Source organism: Contarinia nasturtii, unplaced genomic scaffold (genome assembly GCF_009176525.2).
Source record: "Contarinia nasturtii isolate CC-2019 unplaced genomic scaffold, AAFC_CNas_1.1 Cnas_scaffold_187, whole genome shotgun sequence".
In the NCBI taxonomy this organism is placed as follows: Eukaryota; Metazoa; Arthropoda; class Insecta; order Diptera; family Cecidomyiidae; genus Contarinia; species Contarinia nasturtii.
In genome coordinates this window covers 882,648-902,996 of record NW_022197544.1, presented here as the reverse complement: position 1 = coordinate 902,996, position 20,349 = coordinate 882,648, and the positions used below count along the sequence as shown (strand labels likewise).

Sequence of the window (20,349 nt, the reverse complement as noted above, 5' to 3'; positions counted from 1 at the left end):
TAAGCAGCTATTTACTAACTACTAATTTATTGCTTCTAATGCATACTACCATCAATAATTCTAAAACCATGAATGAGACACAAGACATGCTTTATGACCAATTGTTTTCAGAGTTTACGAGAATGGTTGCCATTGTGCTGCCAATGCGAATACAAAGTGCATTTGATGTGACTTTCATTCTTGCCAATCAGAAATCGATAGCAAATGGTGAAACCAAGCATTGATCCAATCGAGACAATAACATCTTTTATGGCAAAAGCCGTCCGATGGGAATTACTTAATTACTAATATTATGGATATGATTTTTCAAGAATTGGCCGTTCGATTGCATGTGTCGACAAAGCTTTTCCAAACTAAAATTGATAGAAACCAACAATAGCAGTAACAGCAACAGCAAGCACTTTAACAATACACGCATTTGTCGTGCGCCCGCAAGCAATGATTAAAGCTCTATCAGACACCGAACTGAATAAAAATCGTAGAGCAAGTAATCAAGCCGCTTTGCCATGGGTACACTGTGTGATGCGCTCAACGACTGTAAATGGTGTGATGGAGGTGGAGGCAACAACAGCATAACCAATGATAGTCACAAGCACTAAACAATGAACATGTACCATTTTACATATCTATCGCATTGTTGTTTTGCTGTTGCTATTTTTTTTTTGCGCCAAAGTTTTATTACCGAACTATAAACGAACTCGAAATGAATGTGGTGGCTGCTTTTAGATAGCGCTTTACTCGTGAGCGTCAGGCCAATTTACCATTTTATTTTCCCGTGCGCTCTGTAAATCATTACCGTTTTTGAGGTGATCGCGAAAACAGTCAATATTGCTACTGTGAATTTTTCGCTTGATTTTCGATTTTTTGTTTAGTTTTTGCTGAGTTTTTTTTTGTGTTTAGTTTGTTTTCGTTATCGGTTTTTTTTGGTTTCATTTTTTTAATGCGACCGTAACCATAATTGTACTTATTTTTTTCATATTTGTGTGTTTATTTAAATTTGTGTTTGGAATTATTAGAGTGCGTATTTTTAAGGGCATGTTTTTTTTAGTTATTTTTAACAAAAGAGTTTGGTTTTGTTTCTTCATTATTAGTTGGCATTTGAATGGCCGATGGAAAAAAAAGTAAATAGATAAAGTTTTTGAGAAAAAAAAGCCGTTGCGTGCACATCTATTCAAACAATTCATTTAAATATATGGTTAGCCTTTGAACTTGCTTGAGACGTTAATGAGTTGAAAATAGATCGTTTGAATGGACAATTGGCATTGAAGAAAATCGTTCAATATCATGCGAACACATCCCAATGGATTCTTATTTCTTTCTTTTTCTCTCTCTGTCTGTCTATCTTTGTATGTGAGATCCCATTTTTTTACCACAAATTCGTAATAAATCAGCTTATGGATTCTTATCTCGTCTCGTCACACAACGATGATCCCTCAGTGGTGCGTCGAAATCCTAATTATACATCTCAAAGTCAATTCAATTCAAATGTTGATACGTTCAATTCATTCTAAATCGTTTTACACTTCCGTCACCTGTGCACAAACAAAAAGCGGCACATCGCTGTTCCTAAATACGGCTGAGAAGAGAGAGAAAAAACAAAACGCAGCATATTTGAAAAGAAGCCTTGTGGGCAGATACACGTACAGCCATCGTCGGCAGTAACAATAATACGACAAATGGAAATGTAAGCGCCGTGTAACACAATTATGCACATAGGAAGAGACAATCATTATATTGTCACCAAATATAATATTCTATTCTTATAATATAAATCCAAAGCCAATTAATTTAATTGGATGCTATAAATTTCATTTATTTTTGAATTAGATGTACATGTAAACGACGTATTTGTTGTTATATGTGCTACGCTGTACCTGTTTATGTTCAAGTCATGTGTGTGCAAGTTTTTCTCATTCTTTCGTTTTTCTCTGATCAATACGGTTAATGAACGTTGTTTGTATTTAATATTCTGATTTCGTATTTGCACAATAAATAGCTGGTTCAATTGTGTGTATGTGTGTGTGTGCCAATGATGGGCTATTTGAATATTTGTAATTTATCTACTTGTTATTGAGTATTTTTCGCTTTTTTTAAATAATTTTTTTAAAGTATCATAAGCAAGGACGAGGCTATCGACAATTTCAAATGAAACCTTCTCTCTCTATCTCCCAAACGTTAAAAACTGATTGAATTGCGTTGAACAAAGAGATTTGTTTGCTCCTTTTTTTTTTAAAAAAAAAGTCCATTTTCATTTTTCTACCAAAATTAAATGATACGCACCAAATTTAACGATTTAATTTGGTTTATTTTATTTGTTCGTTGATTTTTAAAATTTGGCATTAATTGTGTTTTTTTTTGTGTTGTTACCTAATGAAATTTACCACAGCATCGGCATTTTTCATTGAATTTCGGGTCAAAACAACATTCATAAGCACAAATGACAATTACGATGACGACCGGCACAAAATGAAAAAAGTCATTTTTTCCGTTGTTTTTCCGTTTCTTTAATTTTTTTTTAAATTTTCAAATATCATTTATTGAAATCTATTCATCAAACCGACGCAAGCAAAATGGTTCAGGGTGCTCTCGTTTGGCCTGCGGTGTAGCTTCACAATGAAGAGATTTATGGTGGATTACTTAACGTGATTAGAAAGCTTTTCAAGCCGACGAACTAGAAAATTCATTCATAAAAGCGCAGTCAAATAAAAAAAAGAAGCAAAACGCAGATATACTATATTATAACGTCAAAAATTCGATTCGCAGTCAAAATGAGTGTGAGTGTATGTGTGTAGAGCGAAATTGAAAAGAAGTGCAACAAAGAAATTGCTTACATCATTTTCTTCCACAAACGAATGAAGACAAAAACACACACTAAAATAAATAAATAAGCGATGCGATTCGCACAATCAACAGCTACATCATTCACCACTTGTGCATACCACAGCATGAATTCATCTCGCTGTGTTGTGTGTACGAGAGTTCGCTTACTCTCACAGTGGCCAACGTGTCTATTCTGCATTGTCGCTTAATGTCTATTTTCGTTTATTTTCTTTTTTTTCCTTCTCATTCCACTTTTGCTTGTTCATTCTTTTTAAGCATACTGTCGTTTGCACGAAAACCGTCGCATTTCGTTTATATAATAAATGATAGTGATTGGGGAATGTTGACACAAATGCAACTTCATTATATCGTTTCGGCTGTTTCGAACACATTTTTCGCCAACTTTTGTCGTATATATACCAAATCTTTGTTAGCAATAATAACAACGAATTATGTGAATTTGATCCTTTTTCGCAAAAAAAAAGATGAAAAATAGGGGGGATTGAATGAAAGTTTTTCTTTTGCAAATCATCACATCCTTTTACGATAGATTCTCTTTTGGTTTTTATGGCACAGAACTCGGTTTCTTACATTGAATTGTGAATGCTGTAGCACATTTTATACGCTTCCAACAAGGATTTTATTATATAAATCAATTAAGTGATTGCATGTGCGTGCCGCACAAACTTCATAATTGAATCCAAACCAATGATATATTATTATTGTATGATCAACACAAAAAAAAATTGCATCGAACAATGCATGTGAGTGCGATGCTTTGTCACTGTGAAATCACTGTTGAATCGTATATGTGCGTAACATAATTATAGATTTTTGTTACTGAGAATAGATCGTGTTCGCTTTTTATCACAAAGTTTTCTTCCATGTTATCGAAACAGTTAACAATTTCGCGTCACTTTTGGTGACACCATATTACTAGAACTCTAAGAATTCGAAGCATTTGAAATTATGTCAGATTTTCATTGTGAGATATAAAACATTTTTCTTCTTACTTTGTATGTTACGCTTACAAATATATAATTTACTTAAGAAGCCTAATTTCATTGAGCCAGTGAATTGCTCCAATTATAAAATTGGGTGTATGTGTTACACAAGCCGATGTCAACCGTTGAAATAATCCGTTGCTCAATGCCTTGTTTCATACTTTGTCGTATATCAATATTAGAGACTGAGATTTGGTGTCATTCGTTTGTTTTGTTAGTCACATATAATATAATTTTCATCGACCGTTCAATGCATCTTAATGTGTCGCAATTTCAGTGCACATTTACCGTATTTGGAGCAGATGCATGTTATATGTTCTTATGCCACACTTGTTGCGCGTGTATTTCATGGTGACAATCAAACATCGACACAGACTTTTGTTACACATGTTTCTCGACTCAGTTTTCGATTAGACACAAACACATTTTGCACTCTCTTCAAATGGGCAATAAAAAGTCGACGTCAAATATTTTGTTTTATTGAAAATAATTCATATCTCAAGGTTAACGTCCAAATCAATGCTAAACAGCTGAACAGAAAAAAAAAGAAAATAATTGAATATCTATCGATTGAGAGCGATTCGATCAACAAATGGTGCATAATGTGCATCTCGTGAAAACATTTTTCTGTGTCATCGTCGTTTTCCTATGGAACACTTGTCGCCTAGAAAACACGTGCCATACACAATGTGGAGTGTATGTGTTTTGTTTATGTTACAAGCTCACATCTGAGCTAAAAGTTGAATACGGTGGATGAAAGTCGAATTTATAGCGTATTCATATCGATTTAATTACCATTGCTAATAAGGTGACATTTGAACAAGTGAATGAAGGAGATAGATAGAGAGAGAAAGAATGAATAAAAAAACCCGTACTTTTTCTACATTCCATTGTTCTCTTGTTGTTATTAAACTAAATTGCTTGTCCGAATATTTAGCTTTATGGTCAGAGCCATTTTACATAGACAGGTTACAACTGAAATATGGTGCATTTTCCTTCGTTTCGATATCTCATTACAAACGAAATCAAACAGAGCGAGAGACGATATTTCGTCAGTCACATTTGCACTGCAACTTTGAAAATTACACCATTTATTCCATTGTACGCGACAAAGCTAATTGAAATTCTTTCATTTATAACGGGCATTTTTCCCATTCTATCTTAAATGTTTGTTGTTGTTGGCTGACGTCGTTTAAACAGCAACAAACGACAAACAATTCGATTTTCTCTCTTTCTATAATGTTTGAGGCTTGCGTGCGTGTGTATTTTCTCAGTTCATGTGTTTTTTCGTGGTTCTCGTTTTTTTTTACTTTGATTACATTCACCTTATCAATTTGTATGCATGCCGTCCTTTTCGTCGTTGTAGTCGCTGGATTCGATTGATAAATTTAAATGAACAGAAAAAAATGTTATTAATTTATTCATTGAAATACAAGCAAAAAAAAACACGACGATCTATTTAATTGTAGCATCCATCATTCATTCTGTATGAATAGAGTCTAACAGTCGGCTTAAGATGAAGTTCAATTGTTGTTGAAGATCTTTTCTCCTCCATCTCTTCAAACCATTTTCTTTAATTATCCCCCATTGTAACCGATGCTAAATTTTTTGAATTTTAAAGAAAAACAAATTTGCAAGTGGCGTTATTTTCCTTCTTCTTCTTCTTTGCTGTTGTTTTCAATTGTAGAAATTCACGTAAAATTTTGGTGAGCAAAAAAAAATGCTAAACAATCTGAGAGCGAGGAACATACCGTGCATTTATTAAAAAAAAAAAACAACATCAAAACAAAGGCCGTTATTACACATATATTCACATAAAATTTGTATCCAATTGAGATTCCTCTTGAAACGATCTTAAAAACTAAATGATTTATTTTATATATTCGTTTTTTATGCGTAAATACGGCAATTTGCCATCCCATACGATTTACGATTTAATAAAGTAACAGCGATACATAAACAATCATTTGCACTTGCAATTTTACACAAGAAATGCTTTGTGACCTTCGTGCGTACCGCATCACGACCTATGCCTACGGTATGAGTGGAAATAAACAATCGAATCGTACGAGCCTATTTTTTCTCTGTTGAATGAAACGTTGGTGTGTATGAGTGTGAGTCTTCGTTTTTTGCAACAACAAAAAAAAACATATAGGCGGTGAGCAGTATTCAATATAATATCAATGGCCAAAATCATCAATCGGTCAAACACATTTTCAGGGCCATAAAGTTTTGTTTCTATTTTTCATGAGGTGTACACATTGAATGCAAATTTATACAAGCGTTAAACTGGAGACGCGGCAAAATGAGATGTAAATGGTTTGTTGTTGCTGTTTTTCCTACGATGTGTGTATGCCAAAAATATTCATGATTGAAATGCTTGAGTGCAATCTCCCATCAGCCAAGTGGAAAAGTTCAACAGTTTTATCAATGTTTGATCTTGTTGTGTGGCTTATGATATTGAGTGCAAATTCGTGGATCACACGAATGCTGCTACATCTTCATCTGTGTTTTATTGTTGTTGTTGTTGTTGCGATGTAAACAATTTGATTTGACATCACAAATGAACGAGCTAGCGATCGCATTCGCTCTCATTATTCGCAATTTTCCCAAGCATTTTAATTTTTTTTTTTTTTTCATAGCGGTGCACAATCGGCTCATGAACCATATTCGGTGTTGAACATTCTTCCGATCTCTTTTCAAAATTCGACATTTATCTATCCAAAGCCATTCGCCAATTTTATAATTTAGTTTTAATATTCAAACCGAAACCGTAACGTGCCGTTTTTTTTTGGAACAATAAATTATATGTGAACCGAAATTAAAAATAAAAATATATAGATAGAAAGACAAAATGCAAAAATGGTACATCAAGTGAAATGATGAACGCTTCGATTGAAGATCATGCCATCAAATGTTCTTGCAAAAGAAAGTTGATCGCGTCACTTAAATTGCATGAAAATCCATTTTTCATCGCAATAAAACTATAATACGAGCTGAAAAATAGACTGAAACGACAATTAAATGCTAAAATCAACACAAAAGAGAGAGAAAAAAGCGCGTGTGATTTTTTTTTCAACAGATCCCGAATGAAATGAATGATTAAATGTACGCTTTTTTGCCGCTCAACAACCACTGCCACACAAACACATCCGAGATTGAAACACCGATAAAATAAATTGTGTTTATTGAATATGACGATTGGTACGCATTTATTGATAGTCTTGATTGCGTTGGAAAATTTCAAATTGACCATCGCTTATCATATCAGCGTGGAACCCCAAGCAACGCTCAAGTACAATGGACACATCGTAAGTAGCTGGTTTATTTTTTTATCTTTCTCTCTTTATGATTGTTTTTTTTTTCTTTATTTATATATCTTGTACATTCTCACTCGATTTTTAATTGCCGCAAGTACAAACGGTCAATAAATTATTACCGAAAGTTCCATCGTTGTAAGCAGCGCACGAGTCACTATTATTCGCCATTGCCGCCAACGCATTGCATGGTTCATTTCCACTTTTCCATTTCTCTCTCTCTCTCTCTCTCTCTCTCTCTTTCGTTCGGTTTTCTCAAACTTCTTTTCAATTTTGCATTCATGAATTTTATCGATGGCGTTTCCATTTCTATCCTCGCAATTTCTTTTTATTACGGTCTGCAATTCTCACTCACACACATTTGATACAATACGGTAATTACTCTCTCATATCCATTACATATATATCTAGCATCATAGATTCCGATCGGACTTATATTTTAAAGACAAATGTATTGTTGGGTCGATGTAAAAACAAACGAGTTTGAGATGCACATAAAAAAAACTTTGAAGATCAAAATATTCGCACAGACACTAGAAATTTTGGATGGACGAGAAAGAGAGAGAGAGAGAGAGAGAGAAAGAAAGAATTCACAGCCACAGAAAATATAAAATATATCGCATACATCATCGATTGTAATCTATATTGGCAACGAAGTGTGGCGAAAATTCATCGACGAGTGTTAAAAACCGACAACAACACGTCACATAAAGAATAACTTAAAAAAATAATCATTATAAACTTGCAGAAAGCATATTCATGAGAATGCGAAAATGAAAACGATTTTACTTTCGTTTTTCTTATTTATTGTTGATGCCGTCGCTTCTGTTCACTAGCCGAAGCAGCTGATTGATATGTGTGAGAGGATGAGAGTGAGAGAGTTTGGCGTCAATGCTCGATTGAAATGTGTTTTTGAAGCAAAGATCTTCAAGGGTTATCAATTTGGACATCCGAAATATTGTTTCCTCTTCTGAACGGTGTTTCTTTCTTTGATTCGGTGGTTACTCATTGTATCGATTTGACACACGGTTGCTTGCTCAGCGCGCGCGCGCACACACTTGCTTAGAATAAAAACCCGCTAAATCATACATCAAACATTAAGTTTTCACTTTCTTTTTTTTTCGCCGGCGCACATCTGTTATGAATTAAATTGTAATGAAATAAAATAATATTCTGACACAATAAACACACAAAATAGCGTTACAGAAGAAAGAGGGAAAAAAAAGCGTTGACCGTATATGTATATAATAAATGGGAAAATGGCATGACAGAAGATGCGAAGCAGACAAATAAGCACAACCGACGGAGAGGAAAAAAATAAAATAAATAGTAATCGTGTGCAATTTATTTGAGTCCCAAAATTCATTTGCCGGAACAAATTTCGGCTTTCATTTCACTTTGGCAAATAGGTGAACAATTTTTTTTGGTTGTCTGCGATACTGTCTTTTAAAAAGCGTAAAAGAAATCGAGAGCATAAACAGAAATTGGCGAATTTTGGGGCTATCGTTTTCGACATTAATTTTTTTTTGTTGTACTGAAAACATGTCAATTGCCTTAAATAAAAGGTAACAGATCGGGGAGAAAAACAGTAAAAATTCGATCGGAGAGAAAGAATTGAATTAAAAATTATGTAATTTGAAATGGTATTGTTTTCACTGAATTTCTTGATGACCAATTAAACATTCACCGAACGGTATTAAAATAGGTGGAGGAAAACGGTACCATCATCAATGTGATTATGAATCAAGTCAACGTCGAATATACAACAGTCATCACAATCGTTTGAGAAAATTTAATTTTAATTCAAGTTATAAAATGTATCGAAAGACAGAAAGATTCCAGAGAGATGAAAATAATGCGCCTGCGTATGCGCAAATATTTTTTTTTACTAAAAGAAAAGATTGATAGAAGAGCGTTATGTGGCAAAGGTATTTGACTTTGCTTTTAATTGGTTTCTTCCTCGCATTGAAATTTACATTATCAATTTGTGGCCGATCCACATACACAGGATACGATACGATCGAAATGTAATTACATGCATATCTAATTCATGTTTCTATCAAACACACACACCAAGAAAAAAAGGCACATTGATGTAATAAGACTCAAACAAAAAAAAAATATTAAATTGTAAAATTGAGTTTTGTGAGCTGCAAAAAGAGTCAACAAACAAACAAAAAAAAAAAAATACACATAGTTCGCAACAAAAATGAGTTTTAAATTAATAAACGTAGGCAAAAAAAAATGAAATGTCGAATTATGTGCCGCATTTGTGCATATCGAAAGCAAATGTAAACTATATACAACAGGTGAGTTTATCGACACGCAAAAATCATTCAACAACGCCATGTCGACCAATTCGAATACCAAATTTAATGAATTTGAAATGGTGCGTTGAAAAATGGTCTAGTTTAATGGAACAATTTGACCCTTCGATGGATCGAGATAAGTACTCCATAGATATATGATAAGTTTCCCGTTTGTTTTGGCTAGAACGTGTGGTTTTTCGTTTAAAAACTACTTTTTTTGTACCAATTACAATTCGTTTGTCTGAAAACCAATGTTCAAATGAAATACCATTGTTCCACTGGCCGTTATTTTTGTGTGTGTGTATATATAAAGTATAGATTGAAAATTGATTTCGATCACAAGCGTGCGTCAGATTCGTTCAACCCGAAAGCATTCAGCGAAAAAAAAAACAACAACGCACAGTCTGTAAATCGTTTCACATCAAACGACAAAGAGTGCTACAGTGAAATGAGCTCAATTTTTTTTGCTTTCCCAATGAAGTTTTCGAATAAACACAACGAGTATTACACGCACGCAGTTCGCACATTTATATGAGAAGAGCATTTCATTGACATCTTGTTGACGCTTGTCTCCTGGAGCTCAGTAGCCTCATTAATCAAATCACATAGTAATAACAATTTTTTTTTTTGGTGCGTCAAGTGAAAATGAACAGATGCGCGCGCGTGAAATTTTTAAATTCTCTTGCGTTCTCATTCTCGCACACACACACATCAGACTCTAACTGGCGTTGTGAAGAACATTTGCGTGTGGGTTTTTGACAACAACACGATAAAAAAAGATCGAGTATTTGTTTTTTTATCGATGTTGGTGATATTCTTCTAGCGAAAATGTTGGTCGATTGCGAGTTACATATGATACTGTATGATCAAACATTCTGATTCATGTGAATTATTCATTCTAATTCAGTGATAATAATGGCCTGAACATTTTACACACCCATCATTGCACGAATTAAAGTCATAACTAGCTAGAATGTCGCTGATAATACTTTCACTGAAACTTGCGTAATGATTTAAAACTGTATCAACACTCGTTTTTGTTTTTATTGTTAAAGAACTGATGATTGAGTAATGATTTGTGGAAATCCCAACGACAAAATAGAAATGAACTCATCAAAATTAGCGTATGCATCTTTCTTGGTTCATGCATATCTATATGGTTGATAAACCAACGATTTCCGTCACATTTCCTCAGAATTCGAGAATTAAGTATTTTATGCTGCAAAAAAAGTTATCTTCAATTCAGTTTTATAAATGTGATATATACATTTCTATACATTGTGATGCAAGTGAATTGTTGCAATGTATGATTATGGCGTTTCCGCTGCGAAACTTTCAACATTTTGATGCACTGATAAGAACACACACACACCATGGATTTGTAATTTTTCATTTCATTTTCTTGTCATTTTTTTCCCTTCTTCACTTCATCTTCAGATTGATACCGAAAATCTGCACACATTTTTAGATAATCATGAGAAACAGTTGCTGTTCGGAATAAATCATCACATTCAAAGTGAGTATATTTCGAAATATTTTTATATATATATATATTATATATATCTGTACTTGATGTGACTGACATTGAGCTTGTCATTTTATAAGTAGCGGCAGTTGTTTGGTTGTATTTGTATATGTTTATAAATGTTGATCGAGTGCATATTGAGTTTTGTCATTTTGGAAGTGTTTGAGTTTCAGAATATGATCATTGATTTAAACCGATTTTGTTGTTGAATGAGCTCAAGTGGTTATGTCACACACATTTTGCGCTCTTTTTTTGCGTACATTTCAATCGAAAACATATGAAGAAAACGGCGACGATGACGACGACTGTAAACTTTGAAACGTGTAACATTTCAGCATGTACATGTCAATCGTAAGTGCAATTTCATGGTTATTTCGCATTTGATACAGATGGTTTAACAAGAATATAATGGTGTTTTTTTTCTCTCTCGATGTCGTCTTCTATGTAGTCTGTATTTTATCAATTACACATGCTTCTTGATGTGATTCTTTCGTTCCAATGAACCACGCATCTACTCGCGACGGTTTTTTGTTCTTTCAAACTTCATGCAAATGCATCTTATTTATTGATTTCCTCTTTTCAGAGGTAGACATATAATTTTCAACAGCAGAAAGTTAGATAGATCGCAAGCGACGGAGGGGAAGAGAGAATCCAGGTTCTATGCACTCAACATTTTTTGAGTAAGAAAAAAACGCGCCAAGAAAAGAATGAAATTGCTGATGTAATTTTCTAACTTTTGTTTCACTTAACTTAAATAGAAACAATGGATAGAAGAGAAAAAAAACGAACAATTTGCAGTTTCGTTGAGTTATGGTTTCGAGAATATGTGCATTGAAAATGAAAACACTTAACATGTAAATGCACAATCAGCTACTCGTTGTGTATGGAAACTCACTAAGCGGATATAATTGCGTATCGAGTAGATAAAATTTAACTACGACAACAATGACAATATCAACCAAAAACAAAGTAAAACAAACAAATATAGTCGATAAAACGACAAATCAGTGAACTTGAACTTCTCTCTCACTTGCGCTGGGATAGGCATGGTAGCATTGTTTTTGGATGTGTTTTTCTTTTGTTGTTGTTTGTGTTTCTTTTTTCGATTTGTTTTACTATTTACTCGAAAGTAAGATCACTGGAAATGGTTCTTCCTTTCGAATTCGTCACTTTTTGTAATTCGATAAACGCATTCTTAGCTGGCCTTGGATAAGACCAACGGAGATTACATTTATCCAAATGACCTATCATTATAGAAAATATATATTATTCGATTGATTTGACCACTTCGATAATAATCACGTGAGCTCAACTAATGGATTAATCATAAAATCATAAAATTCAACTGCACTTGCAAATCAATAAAAACATACACAATAGCAAGAGATGCATTAGCGCATCAAGTACATGAAATTCAAATTTTATGGTGACACAATCACATCAGCTGAGAGAATGTCGTTAATTAACACCAACCATGAAGCTGTGTGTGTTTTTTTCTGCCATCTTTTTGTTATATTAATGCTGTACGATTGTTATTCCATTTTGCAGAGAAACCATACAAACTCGTAAATGTAAAACATAAATTGAGGAATCAACGGTCCGTACGAGACATCATTCATTTACAATTAAACAGCGGTGATGATGGTACTTGCCCAGAATACTATAATGCCTATTATTGTTAATATTATTCTCTGTTTTTTTTTGTTGTTGTTGTTATTTAACCGGATCTTTTGTATAGTATAATGTTTTTAATTGTTTTGCATATTTGTGAAACAGCATTGGATACGAACCATAACCGATCGAATCGAAGCAATTGTGTGCATGGCATTGATTTGCATTTGCATCGATCGACAAAGTTACTAGACGATAATTTTGTATTTATCAAACGCGACGAAAATCAAACTCAACTCATCGACGATTTTGATAAATTGGCCGAAAAATACTCGAACTGCTTTTATCGCAATGAAAATTCAGCCATTGATTTATGCGATGGCAATGTGGTTAGTACACATTCTTTAAATTTTTGTTTTTTTTAAATTTTTTTTTATGGTCTTATTGGTCTGCAAAAAAAGCGTACACATTTAAATAAAAAGTAATAATGCCATATCTAATTTAAACCCATATCAATAGCGAGGAATTTTATATCAAAATTCGCGAAATCTTATAATTCATCCGTTACCCACGCGATTCGGAAGTTCGTCTCACATTTTATATGAAACTGAATTGGCAGCTGGTAAATTTGACGAAGACAGACTTCAAGATGATATTAAAAGTAAATTATCAAAACAAATAGAATCGAAAGATGCGATGCATTTGGAACGACGTCGACGTTACATTACATCTGGTTCAAATCGAAAAATTCCGCATGTATTATTTGTTGAAACGGCCATTTTTGTGGATCGTGATCTATTTCGGCACATGGTAAAAAATTATCCCAAAAATACCGAAGGAAATCTCATTCGCTTTGTTATGGCTATGATCAATGGTGTTCAATTGCTGTATCATCATCCATCGCTCGGCCATCAAATCAATTTTATATTGAAACGATTGGAAATTCTACACAATGATCCAAAAGAATTGCGACGTTCCAGCGATATTGATATATTTTTGAATAGTTTTTGTATGTGGCAACGAAAATTCAATCCAGTTGCCGACGATAATATCTTTCATTTTGATCATGCGGTTATTCTAACAGGTAAGATCGATTATTATTCGAATTCAATTGAATTATTTAAATGTTCGATTGTCAATCGCAGGCCTGGATCTATATGTTGTGAGTAAAAATGGGAAAATAAGCAGCCAAGTGGTTGGTTTGGCTCCAGTTGCCGGAATGTGCACATCTACATCCAGCTGCACCATTAACGAGGGCAAACATTTCGAAAGTGTTTTTGTCGTTGCTCACGAAATTGGTCACAAGTAATTTAATTGCTTTTCTTCTCAATCTCAGATTGAATGAATTATTTCCTTTTCTTTCACGCCTGTTTTTTGTTTCACAGTTTGGGTATGCGTCATGATACCGCTGAAAATAATTGTGATCCAAGCTTGTTTATAATGTCGCCGACATTGGGCAGCGGCAAAATTACATGGTCAAAATGCAGTCAAAATTATTTAAAGTCATTTTTAGAGTAAGTTTTTGAAATTGCAGCACCAAATAATTGAGATGAATTCATAAAACTATGTGGACAATTTTCTCATTTCAAATATGAATCAGAACTAGTCAAGCGAAATGTTTATTTGATCATGGCCAAACCGATCCAACACTGGATCACGGTGCTGAAATGATTTATCCTGGTGAACGTTTTGATGCTGATCAACAATGTAAGCGATTTTTTTTTCACTGAAAAAAATTGTTTTCTTTCTGGATTTTTTTTTTTTTTTTTTTGAAATTGATGAATGAATGTGAATTTATAGGTATGTTAAAATACGGAAAAGATTCAATACGATCACGGGCTCAGCCACTTAAAGAGATTTGTCGTGACTTACACTGCCAGAGAGATCGATACACATGGACATCTCATCCAGCTCTGGAAGGAACAAGTTGTGCAGAATCTAAGGTATTCATTTGATCCCCTTAAGAAATAAAATATTCATTTTGCGTGTGATTTAACTTGAAATCTTACACTTATTTCCCATTCAAATAGTGGTGTCGAAGCGGTGTTTGTATTGCAAAAACGTCAGCCTTTGAAAAGTATACGGCTATCGCGAAACCGTTAGCATCGGAGACGTCAGAAAAATCGAATTTAATTGATGATCGAAAATTTAGCAATTTCATGAAATCCGAACACAGCATAAATCGACCGACGCTGGTAAATTATGTGGAAGAGGATGAAGAGGACGAAAACGATATTGAAGTATTGGCATTTAAATTGCGATCGTAACATATTCGATATTTTACGATTGCTCATTTTTCTTTTCAAAATTCATAATATATTCACATCGTTTTTGCAATAGATGTGTCTAATGTGTGTCATAAAATTTCTTCAGATATCGACATGGAGTGAGTGGTCAAAGCCGACTGAATGTGAATCTGGTTGTTTATTTGGTGAAACGGGGCGATTAAGAGAAGGTAGCTCGGGTTTAAAAACATTCCGTCGTACATGTCACGACTACAGGTACATTATACCCATTATAACATCCCATGAGAGTTTAAAATTGATGTATGCCTTTTGAAATCTCCAGATGGTCACGAAAGAAGTGCTTTGGCTTGGATAAGAGATACGAAACATGTTTTTCAAAACAGGTGACTTTTTTCTTTCCATACAAAAACAAAGTAGACTAAATTGAATTAAATTCGTTATCATTTTTGTTGTTGTTGTATTTATGGAAAAAAACAAAAACAGTGTTATAATGTGCCACGAACGAGTGTTTTGGACTTTGCAAATCAAATATGCGAACGAGCAAAAAAGTTCGATTCCAGCATATTGGGTGAAGGATTGCAAGTAGTTAGCGATAATCCGGAACATTCATGCCGTGTGTACTGTGCTGGTAAAAATGGAAAACCGGTCACAAAAAGTTGGACATTTCCGGATGGTACAATTTGCAAGAATCAAAATTTTGACATCGACGACAGTTTCTTCTGTGTGAATGGTCGTTGTGAGGTAAAGCGATTTTTTATGAACTCTTTTTCCATTGAGCAAACTCAATTTTGAGTTTTTCATTCATTTTAACTTTGACTTGATTCATTTTGATGCATAATTTGAAGATGTTGAACCCAAAATTTGAATTTAAAAAAAAAAGTGCTTAAAAAATTCGTTCCAGAAATTTTCCTGTAATAACTCAACCAGCAATTATTTCACATTGGACCCATCGTTTTGTGTTCAGAATATCGTGAATGCAAAATTGACAAAAAATACCACAAGCAGCGAGCCGGTAACTGAGAATGGTCGCGATTTTAAGAATGTCGATAAAATGCGTCCATCAGCAGCAAGTTTGGTTCAACGTTACACAAGGAATGGCAAGTATTCTTTTAATTCTCATTCTTATTTTGTGCATTCATCACTTTAAAAGCTGTATACAAAAACAATTATCAACTATGTTCAATGCTCATCATTATGTTCAGATCCTGAATTACCGAAGCCACTTCGAACGCCGAATAATTTCCCAAAGTCGAAGCTAAATCGAATTCGATCGAATGCATTGCGACTAAATCGTGGTGAATTACATAATCAAACGACATTCTCGGCAGATGATTGGATTGTTAAATCGGGTTGTCATTTTAGTTGTTTGGAAAATTCCATGGGCATTCAAATAATTTCATCAAAATCAGATCATTCCACAAACATTCAACTTTGTAATGCGGAATTTATCGTAAATATTTTAAATATACATATATCACAGCGGATATGCGCACTAGATTAGGAAATAATGTGCTATCGTTCTCTCTCTCTCTCTCTCTCTCTCTCTCTCTCTGTTGAATATTTCCTTTGGGCCGATAGTCTTGCGATAAAATTGAAACAACACAAGAGTTTGCCACAAATTTATGTAAAAAGTATCAGCGTAAAGTTCGTGGTTTGTCTGGCAATGGGATGCAAATAGCGCCTAGTTCAATTGATCCAGATCGCGGTTGCAAAGTTGCATGTCAAGATGAGTATCTATCACATCGCTTCTATTTGGTGAACGGTGATCAAGGTTTCTTTCCATATGGTACAAAATGTTCACGTGATGCGGCTAGTGACAATCGTTACTGTGTCAATGGAAAATGCTTACAATTCGATCAAAGAAATATTCCACTGGTTGAGTCACACATCAGTTTGGCTCTGTATCGATCAAGACGTTCGTCAACACAATCAAATGATGCACAAAATAATGGACGAAGTAAACGGAATTTCTTATTTTTCGAACCGGTTAACATAACAGAAAGATTATCAAAGGAATTACTACAAAATATCGTAAACAATTTAGTGATCACGATGACACCCGTACAAGGTAAATTGCCATTATTTTCGATAGAGCCTTGGTTGGTTTTATTATATCCGTCAATTATCTATTTCCAGATGAGCATTTGAATGAACATCAACTTGATTTAATAAATCCAATACACATATCATTTGATGACATTCATAATTTAAACAATAAGTTAAGTTAGAATTTTATAAATATTTTATAGATCAATCAACTTCTTTTTTTTAAATTAAAAACAAAAAAAATCGCAATGATTTTTATTGCCTACAAAAAACGTTGTTTTTATTCAAACTCAACGGATGGAAGGCGATTTTAAAAAGATACGTCGAAGAAATTGAAAGACGGGTTGTTAAGGGAATTTTTTGAATTCGGACCGTTTCCAACCTCTAATTGATATGATATTCTTATTGAAATTTATTTTGGTTTTTTTCTGTGACCCTCCTCCAATTTATTTCGCCAGAAGGAATTTTAAATGATTCATTCATTTTTTTCTCTATAAAAATAAAAATTTATAAATAAATAAATAAAAACTGGATTAAAATGCTAATGAATACAAATTATAATTTATTTGCAATATTTTTTATCTTAAAGCTTACTTCCGATTTCGCATAATAGATGGCGATGGTGATTGTGTTTTGATATTTTTTGACATATGACTTTTCACGTAACCTATTTTCAAAGAAAATCTTTATACACAATAATAGCCGATATGTTGAACCGAATTCGAAATGGAAGCCAAAGAATTATCAGGAATCAGTATTCATTGAAGCCGCTAGTTGAGCTTGTGAATGCCGATGCATCACAGCCATTCTCATCGCTGTCAAATACAAAACAACCGGTGAATCAATCCAGATTACCATGTAGTCAATGGCAAAAGCATTCACAAGGTCTACCGAGTTGTAGCTTTTATTCAACAGATAACGAGCGGCAATCAGAAAACGAAAATGTTAAGCGAGCCTTACCAAAACTATCGGACGAACCAATTATAGCGACTCCAGGACTTTTTTCATTTTTTAGTGTTACATTTAATGCGATCAAGGTCCGTAATCAGTTGGATGGCGAGTTTTCTTTAGACGATTTCATAGATGGTAGCAAAAGAGCCGTTGCAGTGAGTTAAATATTTACATGGAAATGATAAATTGAATAATCATATCATTCGTAGGTTATATCCGATAAAATGGCATCGGCCGATTTTGATGGATTGCGTGGTTTGGTGACAGACAAAGTGATTGACGATCTACAAAACCCTATTGTGGCGATGACCGAAGAACAACGTTCACACCTTCGTGTCTTGGAAGATGATATTGTGGCGCAATTTGTGTCTTCAATAGATATTCGAGAAGATGAGGATAGAAAATTCGTTGATATTTTTACGATTTTGCAAGTGGTTCTTGGTTATAAACAATTAACTGCGAGCGAAGAAAAAAAATCTCCGCTCGATTTTCTGAAACAAACCAGCATGTAAGTCATAGTTTAGCAATACAATTCAAATAGAAGAACAATATTCACATGTTTTGTATTTTAGGTTTGTTGACAACAATCTTTATGTGCTGAATTATAAATTCACCAGGGAATATTCAGAAAATTCAAGTGGAGATTGGATAGTGTCTTTCATAAATCATGCAAACATTGAAGATCAAATGAATGATCAGATGAACTTTTTTAAAAAGTCATTTGAAGACAAAGGGAAAAAATAAAAATATATTTCACTAACAAACAAATAAAACGAATGTACTGTAATATAAAATAATCCAATAATCCAATATAAAATATATGAAAACACATAAAAAATACAAGAGGTGCATTTATCGACACGCAAAAATCATTAAATAACATCTTGTTGACAAATTCGAATTCCGAATTTAATGAATTTGAAATATTGCGTTGAAAAATTGGTCTAGTTAAATGAAACAATTTGACCCTCCTCTTTTGATAAGAACTCCAAGGACATGCGATAAGTTTCCAGTTTTTTTGGCCAGAACGTGTGGTTTTTCGTTTAACAACTACTTTTTTTGTAGTAATCACAGTTCGTTTGTCTGAAAAATTATATTCAAAGCATTGTTCCACTGGCCATTGACTCACCTGTATATATAAAAGTATAAATTTAAAATAGATTTCGATCATCAGAGTACGTCAGATTCGTTCAACTCAAAAAAATTCAGCAAAAGAGAAAGAACAACAATAATGCACGGCCTTTGTTGATTTGAACAAAATCTTTTTACTTGTTAGAGCAAAAATATGAAATAAATTAAAATTGCTTCAATTAACGTAATTTCTGTTTGCATTTCCACTACTTCATTTTAGTCACAATAGATGACACAACTGTTATATGAATTGTATTTCAATTGATAGATGGAGATGTCAAACTGTTTATTTCTTTTTGACAGCTGTAGTCAAAGTAATTTTTAAAGATAATTTTGTTTAAAAAAAGGCCAATATGTTGAGCCAAAGAATTGCCTGGAATGTTTTTCGATTGAAACAAACAATCAGTTATGTGTCGAGGCCATTTTCATCATTATCGCAAACACATATGAAATTATCATTGAATCATTCACGACTGAAGCAGATAAACGCTGTTGGCTACTCAACCAACAATAATCACCAGCCACTTGATGGTTCAAAATATGAACGAAAATTGCCCAAATTAGTGGACGATAAAATTGTGATAGCCCCATCATTTTTCCCATATTTTTTGGTCAATCGAAATGCACGCAAGATCAAAAACTCATTAGATTCAGAATTTTCTCTGGACGACTTCAAAGCTGGAAGCATGAAGGCCATCGAAGTATGTTAATAAAAAAAATCGATTGAAATTCACCCGATAATTCCCAAATTTCTAGATTATTTCAGATAAGTTGGCATCAGCTGATTTTGATGGGTTGCACGGTTTGGTGACAGATGAAGTCATTGATAGGCTACGACATGTAATTGTCACAATGACCGACGAACAACGTTCCCGACTTCGGGTTAAAATGAATGATATCCCACAATTTTTAGTGTCTTCCATAGAGATAAAAGAAAAGAATGATAGCACATGTGTTGATATTTCACTAATATGCAAAGCGGTTTTAACGGCCGATTTGGATATTGACGCCAGCTCAAAAGATTTTACAATGTAAGAGATTTCAGATTCGAGATCCTTATAAAGCTATTTTAAAATATTTTTCACTTTTTTTAGTTCGCATTTCCACATTCGATACATGTTGAACTATACATTCACCAAAGAATTTTCACCAAATTCAAATGACGACTGGATAGTATCGTTTATCAATCATGCAAATATGCTGGATGAACTTCAAACGAGACAACAGAATTAAATTATCTTGGAACAATTTGTACTTTTTTATCCTAATAAAGAACATTTTCAAAAATAAATAACGTTTTTTCTGACTGTAAACATTACTTCCAACAGATGTCATCCAATCGCAATAGTTTCGGATAAAAATTGTATAGTTCACCACAAATTCCAATTG

At 33.7% G+C, this 20,349-nt stretch overlaps 3 protein-coding genes across 6 annotated transcripts; all 3 read left to right on the top strand.

Annotated features, from left to right (window-relative positions):
• Positions 1–916: 916 nt before the first annotated feature.
• On the top strand, positions 917–17,328 carry LOC116336601 (A disintegrin and metalloproteinase with thrombospondin motifs adt-1). Of its 4 annotated transcripts, none has more exons than XM_031760549.1 (18): positions 917–960; positions 6,467–7,135; positions 10,888–10,966; positions 12,524–12,619; positions 12,752–12,975; positions 13,106–13,670; positions 13,732–13,891; positions 13,972–14,100; positions 14,187–14,293; positions 14,387–14,529; positions 14,617–14,826; positions 14,960–15,087; positions 15,155–15,215; positions 15,316–15,573; positions 15,734–15,929; positions 16,035–16,282; positions 16,411–16,900; positions 16,969–17,328. In XM_031760549.1, exons 2-18 carry the CDS (start codon positions 7,019–7,021, stop codon positions 17,058–17,060), a joined length of 3,303 nt encoding a protein of 1,100 aa, XP_031616409.1. In that variant the 5' UTR covers positions 917–960; positions 6,467–7,018; the 3' UTR covers positions 17,061–17,328. The 4 variants fall into 4 exon arrangements, with proteins under 4 accessions (XP_031616409.1, XP_031616410.1, XP_031616411.1 ...); XM_031760550.1 differs by having other exon boundaries at positions 934–960; positions 6,666–7,135; XM_031760551.1 differs by having other exon boundaries at positions 938–960; positions 6,907–7,135.
• A 213-nt stretch (positions 17,329–17,541) lies between these two features.
• LOC116352348 lies at positions 17,542–19,086 on the top strand. The gene is made up of 3 exons (XM_031784870.1): positions 17,542–17,984; positions 18,039–18,337; positions 18,402–19,086. The coding sequence occupies exons 1-3, from the start codon at positions 17,586–17,588 to the stop codon at positions 18,571–18,573; spliced, it is 870 nt and encodes a 289-aa protein (XP_031640730.1). The 5' UTR covers positions 17,542–17,585; the 3' UTR covers positions 18,574–19,086.
• Positions 19,087–19,200: 114 nt separating this feature from the next.
• On the top strand, positions 19,201–20,200 carry LOC116352349. Its single transcript, XM_031784871.1, has 3 exons — positions 19,201–19,661; positions 19,717–19,991; positions 20,055–20,200. Exons 1-3 carry the CDS (start codon positions 19,314–19,316, stop codon positions 20,191–20,193), a joined length of 762 nt encoding a protein of 253 aa, XP_031640731.1. The 5' UTR covers positions 19,201–19,313; the 3' UTR covers positions 20,194–20,200.
• The last annotated feature ends 149 nt before the right edge of the window (positions 20,201–20,349 follow it).

What these genes read in the sequence shown, in the direction of transcription:
- LOC116336601 (XM_031760549.1), top strand. Translation starts at nt 7,019, where the DNA reads ATGACGATTGGTACGCATTTATTGATAGTCTTGATTGCGTTGGAAAAT. An exon ending in ATTTATGCGATGGCAATGTG is followed by an intron (nt 12,976 to 13,105) that starts GTTAGTACACAT and finishes CCATATCAATAG; the next exon opens with CGAGGAATTTTATATCAAAA. An exon ending in GCTCACGAAATTGGTCACAA is followed by an intron (nt 13,892 to 13,971) that starts GTAATTTAATTG and finishes TTTGTTTCACAG; the next exon opens with TTTGGGTATGCGTCATGATA.
- LOC116352348 (XM_031784870.1), top strand. Translation starts at nt 17,586, where the DNA reads ATGTTGAACCGAATTCGAAATGGAAGCCAAAGAATTATCAGGAATCAG. An exon ending in GTAGCAAAAGAGCCGTTGCA is followed by an intron (nt 17,985 to 18,038) that starts GTGAGTTAAATA and finishes TATCATTCGTAG; the next exon opens with GTTATATCCGATAAAATGGC. An exon ending in TTTCTGAAACAAACCAGCAT is followed by an intron (nt 18,338 to 18,401) that starts GTAAGTCATAGT and finishes TTTGTATTTTAG; the next exon opens with GTTTGTTGACAACAATCTTT.
- LOC116352349 (XM_031784871.1), top strand. Translation starts at nt 19,314, where the DNA reads ATGTTGAGCCAAAGAATTGCCTGGAATGTTTTTCGATTGAAACAAACA. An exon ending in GAAGCATGAAGGCCATCGAA is followed by an intron (nt 19,662 to 19,716) that starts GTATGTTAATAA and finishes CCAAATTTCTAG; the next exon opens with ATTATTTCAGATAAGTTGGC. An exon ending in AGCTCAAAAGATTTTACAAT is followed by an intron (nt 19,992 to 20,054) that starts GTAAGAGATTTC and finishes CACTTTTTTTAG; the next exon opens with TTCGCATTTCCACATTCGAT.